A 20,108-nucleotide genomic window follows, 5' to 3' on the forward strand; every position below is an offset into this window, starting at 1 on the left:
ATGTGCAACAATTAGCAAAACAGATATCGTTAACGTGCTAAGAGGTCTACTTATACCACAATCATTTCTGTTTGAATGAAGGAAACAGTTTTCTTCTGTAATAAAAGTTCAAAAACAAAAACAAAAAAACAAAAAAAGCTTTCTCCTTAACAGAAATGTTCCCAAGAAGTCTGTAAGTAAATCAGTAGGTATACATATATTTTGGTGTATAATTACAACTTTCATTACTTTCAATTATTGTATCTAATGAACCAGTTTTCCTGTAGACAAATGGCTACCAGCAGTCTTCATCTCTACTGCACAATTCCAAACTAGTTTATATTTTTAACATAGCCGTAATATTGAAGTCAATTGAAGTCAATCATGATTGACTTCAGGCACAAAATTCCAAATAATTTTTATCCCTGTATAGAATAATTTTTTTTAAAGTTGCTGCTTCCTGGCTGCAAAGGATGTAGGAGACATGCAAAGTTGACCACAGAACATTTCTTTTTTGACATATTGAATAAGGTTCTCATTATATCTAGCCAATTCCTGCAGTAAGTGTTTACACTGTCATGAGTTCCTTTACCGTTATCAAATTTATCACTTTGTACTGCTCCCATGCCATCCGTAAGTCATATTCTCTTGAATGATAGATCCTCAGATACCCATAGCCACTATTAAAATCTCACGAAGGCAACATAACTTTCCCAGCATATCTCTCCTTCAAACAGAAAGCACATTATCCAATAGACCTTAACTGCCCTCATAGTCCCAAATTGCAGATGAAGCCCAAAATTACAACAATATTAAATAGGGCCTTTATTCACTAAAGTGTATCTGAGAGCTCAGTTGCAGTAACACTATGCCTGCCTCAGTTTGCCCAGGTCTAGATGCAAATACATCCACTTGTTCATTGGTCTTTCTCAGTTCCAACGGAAGTTGCAGTAGCACCTGCAGTTCCAAGGTTTCAGCTGCATTTTAGCTACAGAAACACTCAGTTGTACCTCAAATTCTCTAGTAAAGAAAGATTTTCAGCTTACTTCTCCCGGGATCTGACTAAGCTTCCACCCACTTCCACCTTTCAGATCCATTTGCTAGAAACAGCTAGTCCTGTATAAACACGTTTAACTAAACAGCATCATTTACCACTTCCATGTTCTCAGTGGAGCTTATGGCCCTTATTCCTACATTGCTTCCAAGACCTAGATCAAAAATTCAGCATTCTGTAACTGGAAAGACCCACGCGATAGCTGAGAGCCATACTTCAGTCTGCCACCCGCATGGAATTCCTTTGCCTGTCCTTTAATATTACATTCTGAGAAACTCTATATAGACGTTTCCCAGTATGCGAAATTTTTATCTTCCCCTGTTCAGCTTCCTGACTCAGCTTTTTATACGGTTGGGTAGAGTGGAATGTCCCGTAAGCCACCCTGTTGAGATGTCATGTTCCCCAAAAAACTCCTATGTCACAAATCTTCCTCCTCACATAATGCTATCATATTTAAAATCAAGAAAAATCTTTAAAATATGCAATGACTTTTTCTACAAGTATACTTTCCTAAGTCTTAAAGGATATGAATACACAGCTAATATCAGTAGAAGTTCCAACATCCTAAATTAAGTACAGTCTCAGGTCTAAAAATGGAGGTTTAGCTTTTTCTATTCAGAAATGAAGCAATTCAAAATACTGAATTTCGTTTCCCTAAAAAAAGTATATATATACACAACAAAATTGTTTCTAGAAGTCAATGACATAGAAACATTTTCTATATTACATACAGATCTTAAAACTAAGATTTGTTTTGGTAAGCTTAATTTTTATAATGTTATATATTTTTTAAAAAGTACTGCAATACAACACCAGTTCATAATTGCAGAAATCACGATCGCCTTCCTCAGGTTCTAACTCTTCATTTTCTTGAAGATCAGTGAATTCTTCAAATATAACACCTTCAGTAACATTGCTCTGAAATATTCAAATATGCAAATATATTAATACGTGCAGTACTATTATTTTAGCCAGTTATAGAAAAAAAACATAGCAACAAATTAATAAACAAAGTCTATATTTGGGCTAGAGATTTATGATGATCAAGTCCAATATCGCAGAAGCCCTATATCCTAGGCTTCAGATAGATAGACAATGGGGGCATATTCTTTAATGTGATCAAGATTTACATGGTGCACAAGAGGCAAGGACATGATGGAATCAGTTATTGCTACCTGATTCTCTAGATTTTCCCCTGTAGACTTGGTAACTTATGTCAGCTTGCAGCAGTCCACATAGCAACATTAACACAGCTCAGTGCAGACATAGTAAGGCTAGGAGATGTAGGTAGCAGAACCATACCACGTTACTCTTGCTATCAGTTCATCTATACTGAAGAATATCTTTGTCTTTTACACAGAGGAGTGAAGTTGTCATGAAACACTAGTTTCTCTGTAACCTTTGCCAAGGTGCAGAGTGCTGCTAATACATGCACCATTCAGTAGCCATGCCCTTTTACGTGAATGACTCGTCTCTTCCAAAAACGTGATCACAATGGAGATTCAAAACATTTCAAAACTCAAAAAGGGCATTTTTTCTAGAATAGAATTTGTTAAATATAAAAATTATTTTATCCCACTTTAACAAAAATCATTGTCAGCATAGCTGAAGAAAAATGTTATGTAAAAGTAACTCTCTACATAAAGACACAGCGGGGGAAAGATGTTATTTACTTCAAATAATTAAAATATAACAAGTACTAAGCAGGATAACATAATAGGAAATGGTAAATAAGAACACTTATTACTAGAAACTTAATTTCCATTTCTACAAAAATAAAGCTAAAGCAATACTATTCAAAACACTCTTACAAAGTGTGCAATGACTTACCAACCGTGCTTATAATATGCAGAAATGTTAATAAAATAGCAGGATATAACACAACTGTTAGAGTTAACAAATACATTAGAGAAAGATATGCATTTCTGCAAAAGATTGGAACACTAAAAATTCATTTAAAATATTTACCTCATATGTAGGAAATAAAATTTCCTTCATGGAAGAAATTGGAGCAGAGAATTTTGGTGGTGCTGGAGCCCAAAACATTTTTAAAGCTTCTGGATAAATGGAAGCCTTCAAAACAAATATAATTCAGTTACCAACTAACAACAATTCAGTCTATAAATGTCTGTATTAAATCTGAACATAACTACTACGTGATAAGATGCCAGTCTTTAGTAAATATGACTTTGTCAAAAAAACGCCACATGCAATGAAATCTTGAGAGGTAAAGGGCTTCTCGGCCTGAATCAACTATCTAGCTTGCTCTTCTAGTGTTTTTAGTTGTTACTAATTAGCATCTTAGCATTTATTATTATTTCAGAGAAAGAAATCAGAACTGAGGCATGATGTTTCAGAATATAAAAAAATCTAAGTTCTCCATCAACAGAAATGTCCGTATATATTTTTATATCACATATGGTCAAACACTGAAAAAAAAAAATCAGTAGATCTTTATTTCATAGGTGTTTATACAGCCAAAGAACAAAACCCAAAACTTTTTCAGATTTTGGTGTCTCACATTTATCAAAAATATTTCTTACTTTCTCTCCTAGCAGTTCCAGTTGTGGCTTTTTAAGACAATATTCAGCTGTTCTTTGCCATTCTGTTAGACTTTTTGATGCATGAGGAGGAAGGACATGAATCTCATCCTTCTGGAATTGCTCTGAAATAGGAACGCCTTCATAACAAATTCTGCAGCAACAGAAAAGATGAATAAATTACTTAGATGTCCAGTATTAAAAGCACAAAAATAGCTTGCTGTTATTTAAAGATAAAATTAAGTAAAATTTGAATCAAATTGAAAGTAAATAATGAGTAAAATGTACAAAATATTCTTTTATCTTAGAAGGGAAGAACTCAAGATAGGAATAACTTAACACACGCCAGAAACCTGGTGTCAAACTTGTAATTCTTGCAATCACATTCTAAGTAATTTCCAGAAGCCTTTCACGATCAAATTCATGGGGTATATTACATGAAGTCACGAGAAAAATGCAACATCAACATCTAAATCAGCAAGAAAAGTATTACAGACATAACTTCAAGCACAGCAAATACACCATTTAAGTACTTATGATCAGCTATATATTTAAATGCCAGTGAACTGATTTCAGCAGGAATGTCTGGCTGCTTCTCAATAAGATCTTTCGAGATTACACTGGGGATTGGATTCTGATTCTTTTTTGTTTGCACACTTTTATAAACTTACCTACTGCAAACATCATACAAAGGGAACATTTCACTTTCTAAAGTTGTAGTATGAAGTAATTATACATCCTAATTTCCCATCTACAATCGTTTCAATTTCAAAAATAGTGAATATATTTTTACACAACACAATGTAACTCATAAATACATGTGCATATGTGTATTCACATATGCACACACATATTCACAGCTATACAATTGTTCCTCTTTTTCTACCTCTGTTTCCTTTGTTCCTGGCATGTGAAAAGGGAAATTTATATCTGAAGACCATTACTACTACTAAACTGGTAAACTATTTTAGAAAATAGTAGCAACAAGTATTTTGGGTCTTATAACATTCATCATCTGAACAGGTATTTTACAGGACTTACGCACAAAATGATAATGGATATTTTTACTTTATAGACAGTAGAAATTATGTTTATATTTTTGTCCTTGTTTATCTTCTAATATAACAATTATTTAAGCTCTCACATATATAGTCTTTACTGTATCAGCAAGTACAAGCACAGAATGTAATAAACGGCAAAATATGTACTATATGTATAAAAGAATGCAAAAACCACTCAGTTTCAGGTGACCATAAGTATGTACACTAAAATACACTTTACACTCAACACTTGAGTTTTCTCAACACATCCGCACGTGCCAACAGTGACATCTACTGGCGTTTTTCAGGTTTGGGGTAGTTCTTCCTGAAAACACTGAATTAATAACGAAGTTTCCTTGTGCCTTCATGAAACTATGTTTTTTATTAGTAGTAATTTCCCTGTCCCATGAACATCTGCTAGAGTGGACCAGATTCTCATTTATATTAAGTGCCGTGTATTTCCATTTTAAGACCTATTTAAACTATCACAGTGGTGCCTAAGGGGAGGAGTGGTCTCAGCACAACCGAGAACAAGCCATCCTATTTAGCAAACAAAATGCCTTCCAAACTGAAGCGTGGTTGAATTTTAAAAAGGAATCTTTAAAAAACAGCACTAGGCCAAAGCAGTAGTTCTCACACAGGAAGAGAGATCATAGCTCTGGGAGTAATTCTTGAACTACTTTCAGGAATGTTCAAGTGGAGGTTTTGACAAAAGATCTATTACTTACAGGGAAGAAAAACAAGAACTGAAAACCTAACTTTTGGTAAGTGGCCTTTCTAGTTTTTCCTTTATGTCTAAGTATTTGGTGGTTCTGACCTTCAAGGTGGGAGTCTGCATAAAAGGAATGTCAAGTAAAGTGTACAAGATATAAAAAGGTAGAAAATAATCAGTTGAAACATACTTTAGTATTTGGTGGTAAGAAGCGACTTAAGTGACCAATGTGAAAAGGACTGCCCCTCTTCTAGAGTACTTTTGTCACAAACAGTTTTTAATTCAAGGAATCTATACTACGGAATAAAATGCAAGTTAATTTGAAGCAACATTCAGACTTTCCATTTCTGGAAGAGAGAAACAAAACAAATGAAAGCTCCAAGCAATAATATTATTCGTCCAATATTCTGATTTATTGATCTAGTCTGTTTTCATCTGTTGGCAAAAAATTGTAAAATCAGAATGTCTCAGGGAGATGCAGGTATTCCTGCTAAAAGAAATCTTACCAAACAGCATGAAGCTACAAACTCTGCAGGTTTGAATTAAAGTTATTAAAATTATTGCAGGATATTTGTCAGGAGAAAGTTTGACCTTCCAATTAATATCTTCATAAAAATATATTCTGTTTATACCGTCTTTATAATTAAGAAAGGAACATTTTTAACCTTCAGATAACTGATGCCTATAAAATATACCAAGATAAAACAGGAGAGCAAAAACAAGAAACCCCAGGAGAGGGACACTTGCAAAGTTTGCATTTTGGCAAATTGATGAACCCTGCTCTGCTGCATGTCTACAAAAAAAAAAGTAAAGCTATCTACAGGTTTAAAAAAGAAACGAACTTTTCATAGTGAAGACAAGACTTCAAAGCAAAATAATTAGTGCTTTCTCGAGCTCATTCTCCATGTCCTACCACTGTAGGCTCGCTTGCACTTTGTTACAATCAACCAAGAGTCCTTCACAGAAGAACTTAGAACTAGTACTGAAAACCTAAAGAAAATAGATCTATTGCTATTTAAAGAGCAAAGTCATTTGAATTTTACTATCCACTATACAAATATCATGCTTAACCCTACTTAGATTATTTGCAGTTGTGAAATTAGCCAAATGCAGGGAACTGATCAGTAATGAAATGCAGACAGCTACATTCTTAAAAATGCCTAAACCAGTGTCAAATAAATTATACCTGTGACCTTCAAGGCTCACATACACAACCAGTTTTTAAAAGTTAAAAGCTGATGACTGTAGATGCTGCCACTAGATGGCAGTGCGCCAAAGATTTTAGTCTTCTAAACGAATTCAGCAAAGAATTTCAGCATATGCATTTTTCTTAACTCTTTCCATCTGCAGAGAGTGAAACTCTCCACTGAAACCTTTCTTCCTAAAATCTCTACTGACATAAAGCTCAGATTCCTCCTCCACTTCCTTAACCTGTTGGCTAGCTCTTTAAAAACAAACCATTTTCTTTCGGAAATCCTGTCCTCCCATTGCTTATACAATTCATCTCGCCTAACTCTACTCTCATCTAACTGCTTCAATTTTTTTGCGTGTTTCAGGAGATTTTATGCTCTGCTTACATCTCTTCTTCCTCTACTCCGTATTTCTAGTAATGTTGTAGTAAAAACATATTTGGGAACCCTCTCCACGGTTATGGATCAGAGCACGACTCACTAATCTGTTCAGCACAAACAAAAACATCAACTTATTGTCCTCTTAGGTTGCCTGGCTGCCAGTGCTAGCTCAATAAGACTGAAATACAAGGATCTTACCAGCTTTTCCCTTTTCAATCTTCATAGCATCTTTTATTTCTTCACCACTATGGATCCCATCATTCACTCAGACTCAGAACTGGAGTATCATTCACCACTAGCTAAAAGTCTAGTGTCTAATTTCATATCTTAGTTGCTGTGTCACCTCTTAGACTCGTACTAAGGCTAGTACAAGTGCTCAGCTCACACCCATTAAAAGAGCTATTGCAAAGATCATAGTTCCTTGCTTTGAACATGTCATCTCATTCTTTGAGATGACAGAAAAAGAGAAGCTAATTCAAAAAAAATTTTTTTTGAAAGCTGCTCCTCTTCTTTCAAAACCTTCACAACCTTTGCCTTTCCTGTCATCTCTAGATCAGTAAGAGAGGTCACCTACCATTTTTGAGTGACTTGTGACTCCAACACTGACTTCCTAGGAATCTTTTTTTCCTTTTTGAACATCTTTTTGCCTTTCCTCATGCTGCCTCTCACACTTGAGAAAAACTTAATACAGATTATTCTCTCTCAGAATTTCCTTAAAACCTCTTCCACTGCTACCTACAAAATATTTAATGGCTGGGTCACTGGTATGCTAAAATCCCTGCTTACAAAGCTGATCAGTGTCCTCATTCTCATTACATCCTTATACTCTGTCTGTATCCATCCAACAGACAGAAAATGTTGCAGAACCAAAACCAAATGTTCAAATAGGGCAGCAAGTGAGATATGCACAAAATTCTTGATAGATGCAAGAAGTTCACACTGACCAAAAGGAAAGATCAGGGCCTAGCCCTGCACCCTGAAATAATACCATGCTTGATGGGTAGGCTCATCTTGATTGTATCAAAGGAAATCAAGAACTAGCAACTTTCGTACAGCAATTTTATGGATTCACAGATTTAAGGTCAAAGAAAAGCACTATGATCACCCAACCTGACTTGCGAAATAATACAGATAATATGATTTCAACACTGTTTCTGCAGCAAGCTCAGTATCTCTGGTTGAAACTCAGCATATACCCCAGAAATACGTTTCATCTTGATCTAAAGGCTGCAAGCAGTAATTCATTCATGAGTAAGCTATTCCAGAACTTGCTGTTTTTGTTATTATATATCCAAATCTTCCATCTACTCTCAATCTGTCTAGACTGAAATTTCAACTACTGGAATGGCAATGCTTTTGTCTAGCAAATCCTCTTCAGTTAGAAATAATACTATGCAGGTAACAAATTCAAGCCATTTCTTAAATCTCAGGTATAAAAACAACATAAGGATCTTTTTCAATGTCTTAATAAAGAGCAGGTATTCAAGCAAAGGAGAGATCACATACAGGAGTCAACACTTCTGTTTGCTCCCCCACAGTGTTATTTGGAACACATTAAGTATCTAGGCTCCTCACTAAGTGCACAACATACCTACAAACCTGCGTATGGAGGAAGAATCACGGATTTAACCCGCAGGAAATCTGCTGCTCCTCTCTGGAGCTTAGATTTTTCAGGGGCTGCTATCACAAACTTACTTCCATTTCAAATCCAGAACATGAGGGTAGATGCATCCATTCTTTCAAGGAAGGGCAATGGGATCTTTTTTTTCTTTTGTAAGACAGCCAGAGAAAAAAAAAAGAGTGTGGCAATTTCCATCTATTTATGATAATCCACTATTTAAAAGCAGAGAGACAGCAAAGAGAATCTGTTGCCTACCGGAGGATTCAAGCCTCATTCACCATTAGACTATTTGACCATTCTGGGTACATGAAGTTATGCTGTTGAACAGAAAAGAATGCAAGAGTCATGCAGCCAAGAGAGAACAAGTGGTGGCATGACTGTATCTCTCTTGTTAGAGCACTTGTCTGGAACAGAAGAGCCCTGTATAATATTCCTACTTCCATTTTTTTTCTGTGTTATAGCTACTATTTTACCTTCTTTACTTCAAGCTAAGCAGTTCAGAAAGTATTGCACATCCATCTTCAGTCAATTATCTATCAAGACCATGAAGCTCCTTTTGGAATACAATCTCCCTCCTACAAAGCATGACCCCTATACCCTATTCTTATCCTTATGACCTTGCATTTGGCTGCACTAAAATGCATGTTTTTCAAGTGAGCCCAATTTAACAAGCTATTCAAATTGCCCTGTAAAACAGACTATCTTTATCCTTATTTATCACTCTACCATTCTTCAGGTTACCTACAAATTTTATGAGCGATTATTTTATATTTCTAGGGCTGGTGATATACAGAAACTGTAAGTAGCAAAATGCCAGCCTGAAAAACCATCAGGAAAAACCTGAAACTATTAGGTCTCCAATTCTAAAATTTCTGACCTTACTTTACAAAATGCTAAGGCCAAAAAAGGCAAAACACTGACTCAAATAATAAGCAATAAAAAATGAATTATTCTTCATATTCATTGCCTAGCTTTATTTCACATTATTTTAACACAAAATATGCCCAAAACCCAAACAAAAAACCACAGATCTAGAAATCTGTAACAGTCAAATATAAAAATTGTAATATATTAAGTGAATAGACAGATTCCAAAACCCATTAACATATTCTCACCACTTCTTATAAAACAAATTTGCTGACAGATCATCTTGTTTGATATGCTGCATTGACATTTTTAATGTGATTTTTTTCCCTCAAAAATAATTTAACTAACATTCATTTTCTTCTAATCCAACTCCTCATACATTAAAGGCACAGGAGCCTACAGTTGTCCCATGGGCACCCTTTCTATATGCAAAGAATATAGTTGACTACAGGGAATCTATCTGAGGCTCCAATTCTGAATGTGCTTAACTGCGCATATGTTGAACTCAACAGAGCTACAATCAATTACTTAAAGTTATGCTTGTTCCTAGGTGCTTGCAGAATCAGGATTGATGCAAATTGTCTCTGTGATAAAGGGCTAGTGGGTCTGGACTTTAAACCTTTTACTCTTGCAGAATTTGACATTCACAGAAAACCTATTCTATTTGTTCAGCATCTGTGATTTCAGTGGGACTTCTCACGTGAGTGGAATGAAGCATAAACATTTATAGATTTATAATTTAATCCATGACATATCTTTTAAAATATACCTACAAAATGCAACTTATTTTAAAAATAAACAGCAGATTTTACATTCTGAACAAAATACAAGCCTTTTAGCCTTAAGGCTAGTGCTAATTATTTTAAAACATACCTGCCAAAATAAGCCAAAATGTTTTCAGTATTTTTCTTTGCCACTTCTATTGAACTACTAAATATTGAATCACCAGAAAAGTTATTTCTTAGCAACTAATACTTTAACTTACAAAATCAAAAACCTGAAAAGAAGTTCATACCTCTTCCTTTCAGCTTGCTCTTTCAAGTAAGTATATTTTGAACAGGTTGGTTCTTCCTCCTTATTGTCCAGATCCTCTGCTGTAAGTAAGACATTGTGACCTCTTCTGTCTAAAGTATGATAGATTCTAGAAGCTAATTGTAAATCAGGAGGCAACATAAAACTCGGAAAAGCAGTACATAGACAATGAATGTCTGGATAATGTTGACCTCTACAAAGAAGAAAAAGAAACAACATGCATACTCCATATGTAAAGTATGTAATTTATCTTATACTACATCATGACAGATATCAGACCAAAGGACACAAATTGCTAATATAATTACTTGGCATAATTTTTTTACAATTTCTATTACAGAGAGAGTTTTTTTTTGTCTTACAAAAGACAGACCAAAAACTAAAAATTTGGTAATAATTTTAAAGTAAAAAGTAACTATATAAGTCAAAATTTTACTTTCCTAATTTAAGAGCATTCACTTGCTGCACTGAACATTTAACCCAAGTACATAACGTAGGTTTATGGCTTAAATTGGGTATGCGAATAAATGTTATGTTAAAATGCTATATGTACATTCATTTGCAAATTCTCTCCCATGACCGAGTACCTTGTAAATACTCTTAAAATGCTGAATTAGGTTTATGACATGCTATCACTTGAACTTTTTCTTAACTTTTCAATTAAACTGTTGATTTTAGAGGAAACAGTGTCTTTGGCTATCTTTGAAAAGTTAGTAACTAAAAAATTCTACCATTTAACCCTCCAGTCTAATTTGCACTGAAGGTAATGAAAGTCTATTGACTTCAACAGGCCATGGATCAAGTTCTAAAAACAGTCTCCTGCTACTGTATGAACTCTACAAAGTTAATAAATGTCTAAAGTGCAGACAGTTACAATGTGAAGAGCAGTATATGGAAAGCGTCTGAGATGCAAAACTTCAGTAATGGCTCCCCAAATATATCCTACTTTTAATCAAAAGTTCATAAGTGCCTTCATATTTTAAGAGAAAACCCCAAATAAAAATAGTTAAAATTCCACTTTGAAATTACACTGAACAGTTTTCAGGTTTAACTAGTTTTCTAATGTTCTCCAGAAACAATGACACTTTCAACAACTTGTTTGTTTGTTTTAATGAGGACTGTGCCTTGTATCATAAAGAGATGTTATAAAGGGGAAATCAGCAAGAACTACAATGAAATAAGGCAAAATACAAAATGAATTTATTATATGATACTCTAATTACAAGGTATAGATTTCTCTAAATATATGCTTCTCATTATATAGTTAATGTATCTTAATATATCTCAGTTACATTAATGTATCTTAAGCCCCTAAATTTATAGGCACATGACAACCTAATACGAATAAGAGTCTCAGTTAAAGTCTCTATATTGTTTTAATTAAAACTGTTCATTTTTTTAAGCCATACAATTTAATATACAGAAAAAAGCCTAATTACTTTGAGTGTCTACAAGAAGTAATTTGACCAGATCTTACAGTCCAAAGTCTGCTGAAATTAGTGGCAGTTCTGCCTGAATAAGGAGAAAAACATCAAATTTGGGAAATAAAATGTAAAAGTTCTAAAAATGAAATGTCCAGTTTGAAAAGCAACTCATTGGCATAGCATACAAGACTGATTAAGAATTAAGGCATACTTGCAGCCACCAGAAGTAATGCAATGGATAATTTTTTAGGAACTAATTTCATACATTTTACATCATAAATGGAAATGAACTTATTTTACGTGGGAAATCAGAGATCGCTGTTTTAATAAGTAGATCACATTTAATTTAAAATTAGAATATTTTATACAGCTTTTTTAAATGGAGAAAGAATATGCAGTCTTCGTAAATGTATATGGTGTTTTATCTCATGATACTGCAATTCATTTCACTCTCCTTGCAATGTAATCATGTAATTACAATGTAATTAAAAAAAATAAAACTGGATGGCAAAAAGTTTCCAAAATCTGAACTTATATCAGTTGGAGTGATTTCTTAACCAAAAAAAAAAAAAAAAAAAAAGCAGACAAGATAATTTAAAATCTATCCCAGTACTTTTTCTTAACATTTTTATTCATTTAAAATAAATTACAAAAACAGTTTAAATGCAACTTTAATTGCATTATTTTCTTACTGCTCTTGTATAGGAGCTTATCATTTCACTGAATGAAGAAACTGAATGTTTTATCAATGTAAACTAAAATATTTAGGGCATGCTGCAGGTAAAGGTGAATGTTTTTACAGCACACACTCTCTTAAAACAGACTATTTATCATTCTTTGAAAGAGGGGACATGAAAAAACAATACTATGTGTGTGGCCTACATTACCTTCACTTAATGCACTAAATACAGGTTTTTTAGAAAATCATGCAGTTTCTGCACTGTTGATAATCTGACAGTAACTATTTATTGAAGGTAAAATACTCATTGTCTGTTGTCAGTATTTGTTTTAATATATAATCTGGCTAACCAAATGATCTTTAAGCAATGCAGATAAGCAATGGCATGCAAAGGGTCACTTAAATGCCAATTTGACTGTTTCATAAACTTAAGCATTCTTTTCCCGTGACTATTCTCAGCTACTTAATTGAAAGTATTATCCATTTACAAACTTTAGGCCTGCCATAAAAAGGCTCTCTTCTGTATCCAATAGACCTTTCAGGACCCTAAGAACAACAAAAGCTAATAATTAAAGCTTCTTCTTTTTTTTTTTTTTTTTTTTCCTAACCTCAATAAAGAGAGAAGTGAAGAAGCAACTTATGGTACATCTAAACAAAGCTAGCCATAAAGATCTTATTAGCACAGAAGACCATAAAACTGAAGAGTCTCACTTGACATGGGATGGACAGGATCAGTTAAATTAGAGCACAGTCTGTACTACTTTTCTGATCTGCACTCCTACTACAGAATGACAGATGCCACCTATGACAAGAGCAAGGGAATAAGCAGTTATCCTTAAATTACAGCTCTCCAAGTAAAATCTCCTGAATTTCAGACAAGCACTGACTGTAATACAAATTCAAGTTAATGAATTTTTAATACATCTTCTCTATTTAAAGATGATGGCTTACAGCTGGCATTGCTTATATTAAATTTGTGGTATTTTCTATTGTTTGTTTTTAATTATTTTGATTAGATTACGCTTGAAATTGTATGGACAAATTCAAACCCCCAATCAGCAACTTCAGTTTCTGCTGCAGTCAAGAAGTTTCATCTGCATACAGCAGGATTGAATAGGCACTCCATATCTTAAAAACTATAAATCAGAACTATTTCAAAGAGATAAACATCAAGTTAAAACTAGAGATACCAATGTGAGATCAAAAGATGCTTAACATTTTAAATGTTCAGATCCACAGTTTTGAATGTGGCTTTATTTCTACTTCAAACATGTCCAGCATGCTGAATTCATAACATTTATAACTTAATGCTTAATATTATTTTGATAATAATGAAATTAAGATTTAAAAAAATTACTTGACATTTGAAATCCGATCAGGCAGCAAAGGCGAAGATTGTTGTAAACGGTGTTCCTCTTGTAGCCATCTCTGAACTTCATGAGATTTAACTTTCACTATTGCTTTTCCTTCCACCTGCAGTACATCTGGCAATGGAGTCTAAGAAGTACATGCACAGAGGATAAAAAAACAGTGTTAGCTAGCTTATACGGGTATTTTCACATCCACTGTGGAGTAGGACAAAGAGCAATGGCAAACAAGCAAATCTGGCCATCAGAGAGCACAATTCAGCTAAACTAGACTAGTTCAGAACCACTGCCCCAATGCAGATCATCACCTGCAGCAATTTGGGGATATAAGATACGCAGTAACGTGTGATAAAGCAAAAGTTCGCGTGCGCTCCCTAAATTTCATTTCCAAACAGTATAAAACAGAAGCTTCATACAAAATTTAAACCTACTAGAAATACCACCTGTAAAGATGTTGTTTCAGTTTTCTGAGGTGGTTGTTTACTTTCTGCATCCTCTGAAGTTGCAAGGAATGAAATACTTGTTTCAGAAAAGAAAGGAACACTTGAAAAAGATAATCGAGCTTCAGATTCTTGAATTTGTGAATCTTGGGAAAGCTGAGGTATCATTTCTAAAAACAAACAAGGTTGGTCTCTTTCAAGGGATTCTTCTTCCTAAGAAAAGAAAGAAAGAAAGGGAAAGAAAAGAGTTAAAGTTTGGTAGCCATTGTATTAACATTGCTAAGATAAACATTCTGAAATATTTTAAACAGAGAATAATCAAAAGAGCACCAAAATTATGTTACCATTCAAAATTATTAAACTTAAAAGTGTATGAATGTATCTAAAATTTTATTGTATTTTATGCAAATTCAAAACAAATATAAAGCATTTCTAAAAGTTAACATTTTTCAAAATATATGTTGTTCAAAGGATGGAGCTTTCAGAAAATTTCTTCAAGGTTATGTTTATTCAACATAGGAAGTTCAGCAGCAATAGAGATGTAAGGAATTCCTACTGTTGCCACCTACAGCTGCTCGTTCCTATTTATTAGAGCACCACCTACTTATTTGCGCAAAAAGTGATTTTCACACTGCAAACCAGATCACATAACTGATCCGCACTGAAAAATCTACCAAAAAAAAGAGCCGGGGGGGGGGGGGGGGGGGAAGAAGGGAGAGAGAGACCAACACAGATCTCCAATTCACTTTGTAAAGTGCTCCAACACTGAAATTTTGTCAGGAGGCAGCTCACTGTACTCCAGGGGCAAGAGCAAATGGCAGGAAAAAGGAACATCTAAAGTTAGTATTGCTGCCAGACTCTCTGTGTCATAAAACCCAGCCTCAGGATCTATATTCTTGTGATGTTTTATTCCATATTGCTTCCTGTAATCTGTTAAAGATCTTCCTAAAACAGAGTAACAGTGCCACCAATAAAGATTCTTCTGAACTGCAGTTAAAGGCTCACACACATAACACCGCAAAGTAGGTTCAAGATAATAAACCAGTATAGTCATGGCACGACAATGAAAACCAGAAAATTAATTTTACAGTGTTCTTTCTTGAGAAACTTTTCTCTCTCAAAATTAAAATGAAGTCCTCTTTTTTGCCCAGCACTTCCTGATAGACTCTGTTTGTAGCTCAGTCAGTTAGACTTACAGAAGTCTATATGAACCCAAAGAAATCAACTGCAGAAGCCAAATGCCTTTCTAATTAGGATTTTTCAGTCACATATCTGGTTAAAATTAATCACAAAAGCACAAGATTTTGTTCAGACTCTTTGTCTGCTCACATACTTTATTTAGCCCAGAATAATGCTGGGCATATTGTCTATGCTTACTGATAACTTCAGCAATATTTAAGTTCTTCAAAGAAATCACTGCATGAAAAGATTGTGGTAAAGTTTATCATTCATAAACAAGAATATAAAACACCAATTAACAGATAACTGAGAGATATAGAAGACATCTAAATAAATAACTACCTTCTGAAAAGACTTCCTTAAAATTAGGGTGTTTAAATCTATTATTTCATTTTTTTTAATTGTCTGAAAGCACCACTACTGATTATTATTAGCACTTACATGAAGAAATTCACATGACAGAAGTCAGACATTTGACATTTCCTGGAGAAACTGGAAGTTGATCAAAATCTTACATAGAGAATAGTCTAACAAAATGAGCAATGTAGAAAGTTTGAAAATACTACCTAAAAAACACACCTGCTTATAATGAATCATGACAACGAAGCAAGAGAAGGACTATGGCTTGTGCTTTTGAATGTCAGGTAAATGTTTCTGTCATGATCTCTTGTACAATTAAAAAAAAAAAAAACCCAACACTTAGTGTACACATTCCCATCAACAGCTTTGGAAATGCCCAGATACTCAGGTACTCTGAAATTTGCCATGCAAATTATATCAGAAGTAACAGAAGATCCTCACCATTTGTCTTGATGTATTAGACATCAATGTGACTAATAAAAAGCTGCAAAACAAAGACTACTGTAGCTGCTATTTTAAAGTCAAGAGCTAAAGTTTTGTTATCTCATATTTTCTCTAAAATAGACAAGTAACGTGTAAAATTACAACAACTAAAGTCTGTATTTTTTCAGTCCAATTGTTTTTGTATAACCAAATTCCCAAGTTCATCTGCATAATCAGTCAATTTATCTTGAAATTGTATGGACCCTGCAGCCCAATAAGCACAGCAAAAATTTTTCAAAAAATAAGATATCATAAAAGCCTGCTATTGAATAGTTTTCTAAACAAATACTAAAATACATTAAATTGCTCTTAGTCCTTATATAAATTGATCTGCTAATGACGCGATAGAACATTTAGTTAATACATACGGGTTCTGAAACACATCTGATTTACTTTTTCTTTTTGTAATATTGTCTCCATTATTATTTCTGCATGTAATTTTCAGGTGCCAGTCTTGCAAACCACTTTCAATGATCCATGCACACACACGGATGGGTATTGTTACAATATCACTACTGCTACTGTATTAAATAAGCAGCATGCTGCCCAAAATAATACTGTCTAAAAAACATGATCATAGTACCATAGGGCTGTTGAATTAACTGTGAAAGTGTTCCTCTGGTAAAAAGTGTATAATTTAGATGTAATAAATAATCTGACTGTTTTAGAGTGCTATAGAGACTACATCAGTAAGACTGTACTGTTTACACATCATTTAGCATATTCATTTTAGTAACCAATAGATCAATAGATGTAAAGGTACCATCATGGAGTATGCTCTTAAAGTTACCTAGAGAAAAGATCATTATTAATATTAATTACACAGAGCATTATAGTCAAATACAGATGGCATATAACACTTTAAGCACTCAATGGAAAGTTACTAGAGGATTAAAAACCATTTCTCACATATAGACAGAAAAATACTGTATACTCAGTATTCTTCTTTTAATACAGCAGATTTTTGTTAAGTCATTTAATTTCATTTTCACCCAATTCAACAGAAGAAATCTAGGAAATCTACTTAGCAGAAATAACCGAGGCAGATACTGCCTCATACAACAACTTTGGGGCGAACAGGCTGAAGGCAGGAGTACCACCGTCCCTCCACCTCCCAATCTGTGCACCTGAAGTCTGGAGGTGAAAAAACAGGGAGGCTCTCTTGTGGCTCCCATGCTGAAACTCACACCACGTGTAACGGCAGCACGTTTGGGTTAACACAGGAGTTGCTAAGCAATCCAAATCCTCGGCTGTAGAAGAACACCAGCCAACTGGAACTGCTTAGGCCATTATCACCAGGTCACCTCGGACTCCACTGTATGTTCACTTCAGTCCCACTGCAGAATGCAGCACTGAGACTAATGCAGAGTGGATGCTGTCCCCCTGCAAATCACTCTCAGAGCTCCACTGTTCCTTAACTCTTCGGAGTAAGCTGTATGCATCTTGGATTTTGACTTGGTCTCATTTTGACCTTACATTGACTGGCCCTTGAAACAACTTACCCTCCAGCAATATTGCCATTAATACTTCCACATCTTTTTTTTCTATCCTATTTTTTGTTGTTGTTTTGTTCCTTTTATCTGCTTCTTGTCAAAACCCACATCTCTTTCCACGTGGCTTATCCAACCTTGTGCTCATCTCATTTATTTACGCTTAGACCAAGACCATCTGGTATTTCTGTACATAGAACTGCCTAATAGAAATATATCTAATTTATGGTTGTCTTTCACATACTCCTGTAGCAAATAGTATTACTCTGCTTTGCACTGAGCACATGATAACCTTAAAGGCACAGTAATCATTCATGTTAAAGTTGCAGACGGAACCAAATTAAGTTTTACTTTAGTATCTATTGGTACCCTCAAGATACCAGAACCCTAGAAACTGACAACATGCAGGAAAAGACATTACTTGGTCTTAGTATCAAATTTGTCATCAGTAGTACTGTATCTACAAACTTATACATGCTCTCTGTTAAAAAAAGCTAAGCTTAACAGAGTCAATATCTTAATGTGTAAAATACTGCAAAGCCGAAAAAGGATATTGAGTAATGTGCCTTTTGCAGGAAGGCATCCAGTTGTTAAATGTAGATGGGAGTCTATTTATGTTGTTTCACATGTAATCTTATTTCCAATCTCATAATTAGAAGCCTAACCCAACATCTGACCGAATGAACCTTAATTCGTTTTTTCCTCTAACTTAAGCTGCAGGACCAGTATGGAGACCTGTTTTATAGGACAGTCTTCTTTTACAGGGCAGGTGGCAAGAAAAATGCCTGTAGATCTCTGTATACTCTAAAGCATCAAAACCTTTAAGCATGGGAAAACTACTGCTATCTCACAACGGCACTGAACCTGCTTACCTGTTTCACTTCCTTAGTATCTGTTGATAGCTCTTTAGGCTGAGATTCATTTTCTGCTACTTGAGATTCTTTTGGAATTACTGCTATCTTTTTAGGGAATGGAAAAGTCCACTGAAGGGGTGAAAGCATAGTATTTTGTCAAAAAAAAGGAAAGAAAAAGAAAAGAAAACAACCTTTTGTGCTACCTGACAAATTATTCAGTAGGAGATTTACTGATATGAAATTATTCCTTCATTGTCCACATGCATGTTATGAAGTAGCTAGAACACGGCAACAATTTTATCTTAAGCTAAACGTTTCCTTAACAGCCAAATGTATTTACAAAAACAAATACAATAATAGCCAAAGGACCTACAATGATTAACACTAAATAATATTTATAGGGATTTCTTATAAAAAATTTGGTCTGTTTCTTCTTCCAAGACATAAGAAGAAACACACATCAGAAATGTATATCAAGAGATATATGATCCTTTAAAGCATATATTAGCACCTCTAAACACTGAGCATTCCCCAAACATATTTAAGTTTAAATGTTCAAACTTTAGAAACAGTTTGAATGCAAGGTATTAAATGATTGGCACTAGTATGTTTGAAGATACATGAACTTCTCTTGACTTCAAGGCGCTAATCCTCATACTACTTAATTTAAATGGAATTCGGCATAGACAGTAGTTGGGGAATCAAATCTCAGAAGAAAAGGAATGACAAAAAGAAAAACAGAGGAAAGAAAGAAAGAAAAAGAAAGGTATACTTACGATTAATGAAGTACTAAAAAGTTTTGAAGCACAATTACATTTCCTTCACGGTTTTATCAGCTTAAAATATGAACTACCTATCTTAACAACACTGCAAGCAAATAGAAGTACAATTAACTTATTATATTTTAACATTCCTAGATAATGCAGAATGTTACCAGGCCTGGTTGGTGAAAACTTGGCAGCACTCCTTTGCGAGCTTGAGATTCAATTTTCTCTTCCTGATGTTCAACTGGTTCCTGCTTTACAAGCAAGAGAAGAAAATTAGTGTTAAACAAGAATGAAAAAAGAATTATTCACTCTACAGAGCAAAACACCATCAAAACTAATATATATTAATGGATTAAAGACTGCAGCCTTCACTAAATAATTAGTTTGAAAGCAGCAAGCATATTCATAGACAAATGTTCTTAGGCTCATATTTTGCAAACATTTACACACATGCTTAACTCATTACTATAAATAACCTCTCCGTGGAATTGCTTATAGTTAAGTTTAGAAGCTGACTGAAATTTTCTGTTACTCATTTTTTCCACAGAAGAAAAATAATAATTGCTCCATTAGCAGAAAAGCTACTATGAAATTTAGAGTTGTTCTCAGCTCCATGAGGTACTATTATCTCTGGTCAAAAGACAGAGCT

The 20,108-nt window shown here is 34.3% G+C and overlaps 1 protein-coding gene across 1 annotated transcript in view; it reads right to left on the bottom strand.

Moving 5' to 3' along the window:
- Nucleotides 1-19,686, bottom strand: part of TTC6 (tetratricopeptide repeat domain 6) — a 53,169-nt gene extending 33,483 nt beyond the window's left edge. The window contains exons 1-7 of the mRNA XM_062576190.1: nucleotides 19,627-19,686; nucleotides 18,711-18,821; nucleotides 14,330-14,539; nucleotides 13,877-14,016; nucleotides 10,400-10,609; nucleotides 3,577-3,727; nucleotides 3,002-3,106 (exon numbers count right to left, since the gene is read on the bottom strand). Coding sequence (XP_062432174.1) covers nucleotides 3,002-3,106; nucleotides 3,577-3,727; nucleotides 10,400-10,609; nucleotides 13,877-14,016; nucleotides 14,330-14,494 — 771 coding nt within the window. The 5' untranslated portion in view covers nucleotides 14,495-14,539; nucleotides 18,711-18,821; nucleotides 19,627-19,686. The remainder of the gene's footprint in view (nucleotides 1-3,001; nucleotides 3,107-3,576; nucleotides 3,728-10,399; nucleotides 10,610-13,876; nucleotides 14,017-14,329; nucleotides 14,540-18,710; nucleotides 18,822-19,626) is intronic.
- Between the last annotated feature and the right edge of the window lie 422 nt (nucleotides 19,687-20,108).

The sequence above is a fragment of the Rhea pennata genome, chromosome 5 (assembly GCF_028389875.1).
Source record: "Rhea pennata isolate bPtePen1 chromosome 5, bPtePen1.pri, whole genome shotgun sequence".
Classification (NCBI taxonomy): Eukaryota; Metazoa; Chordata; class Aves; order Rheiformes; family Rheidae; genus Rhea; species Rhea pennata.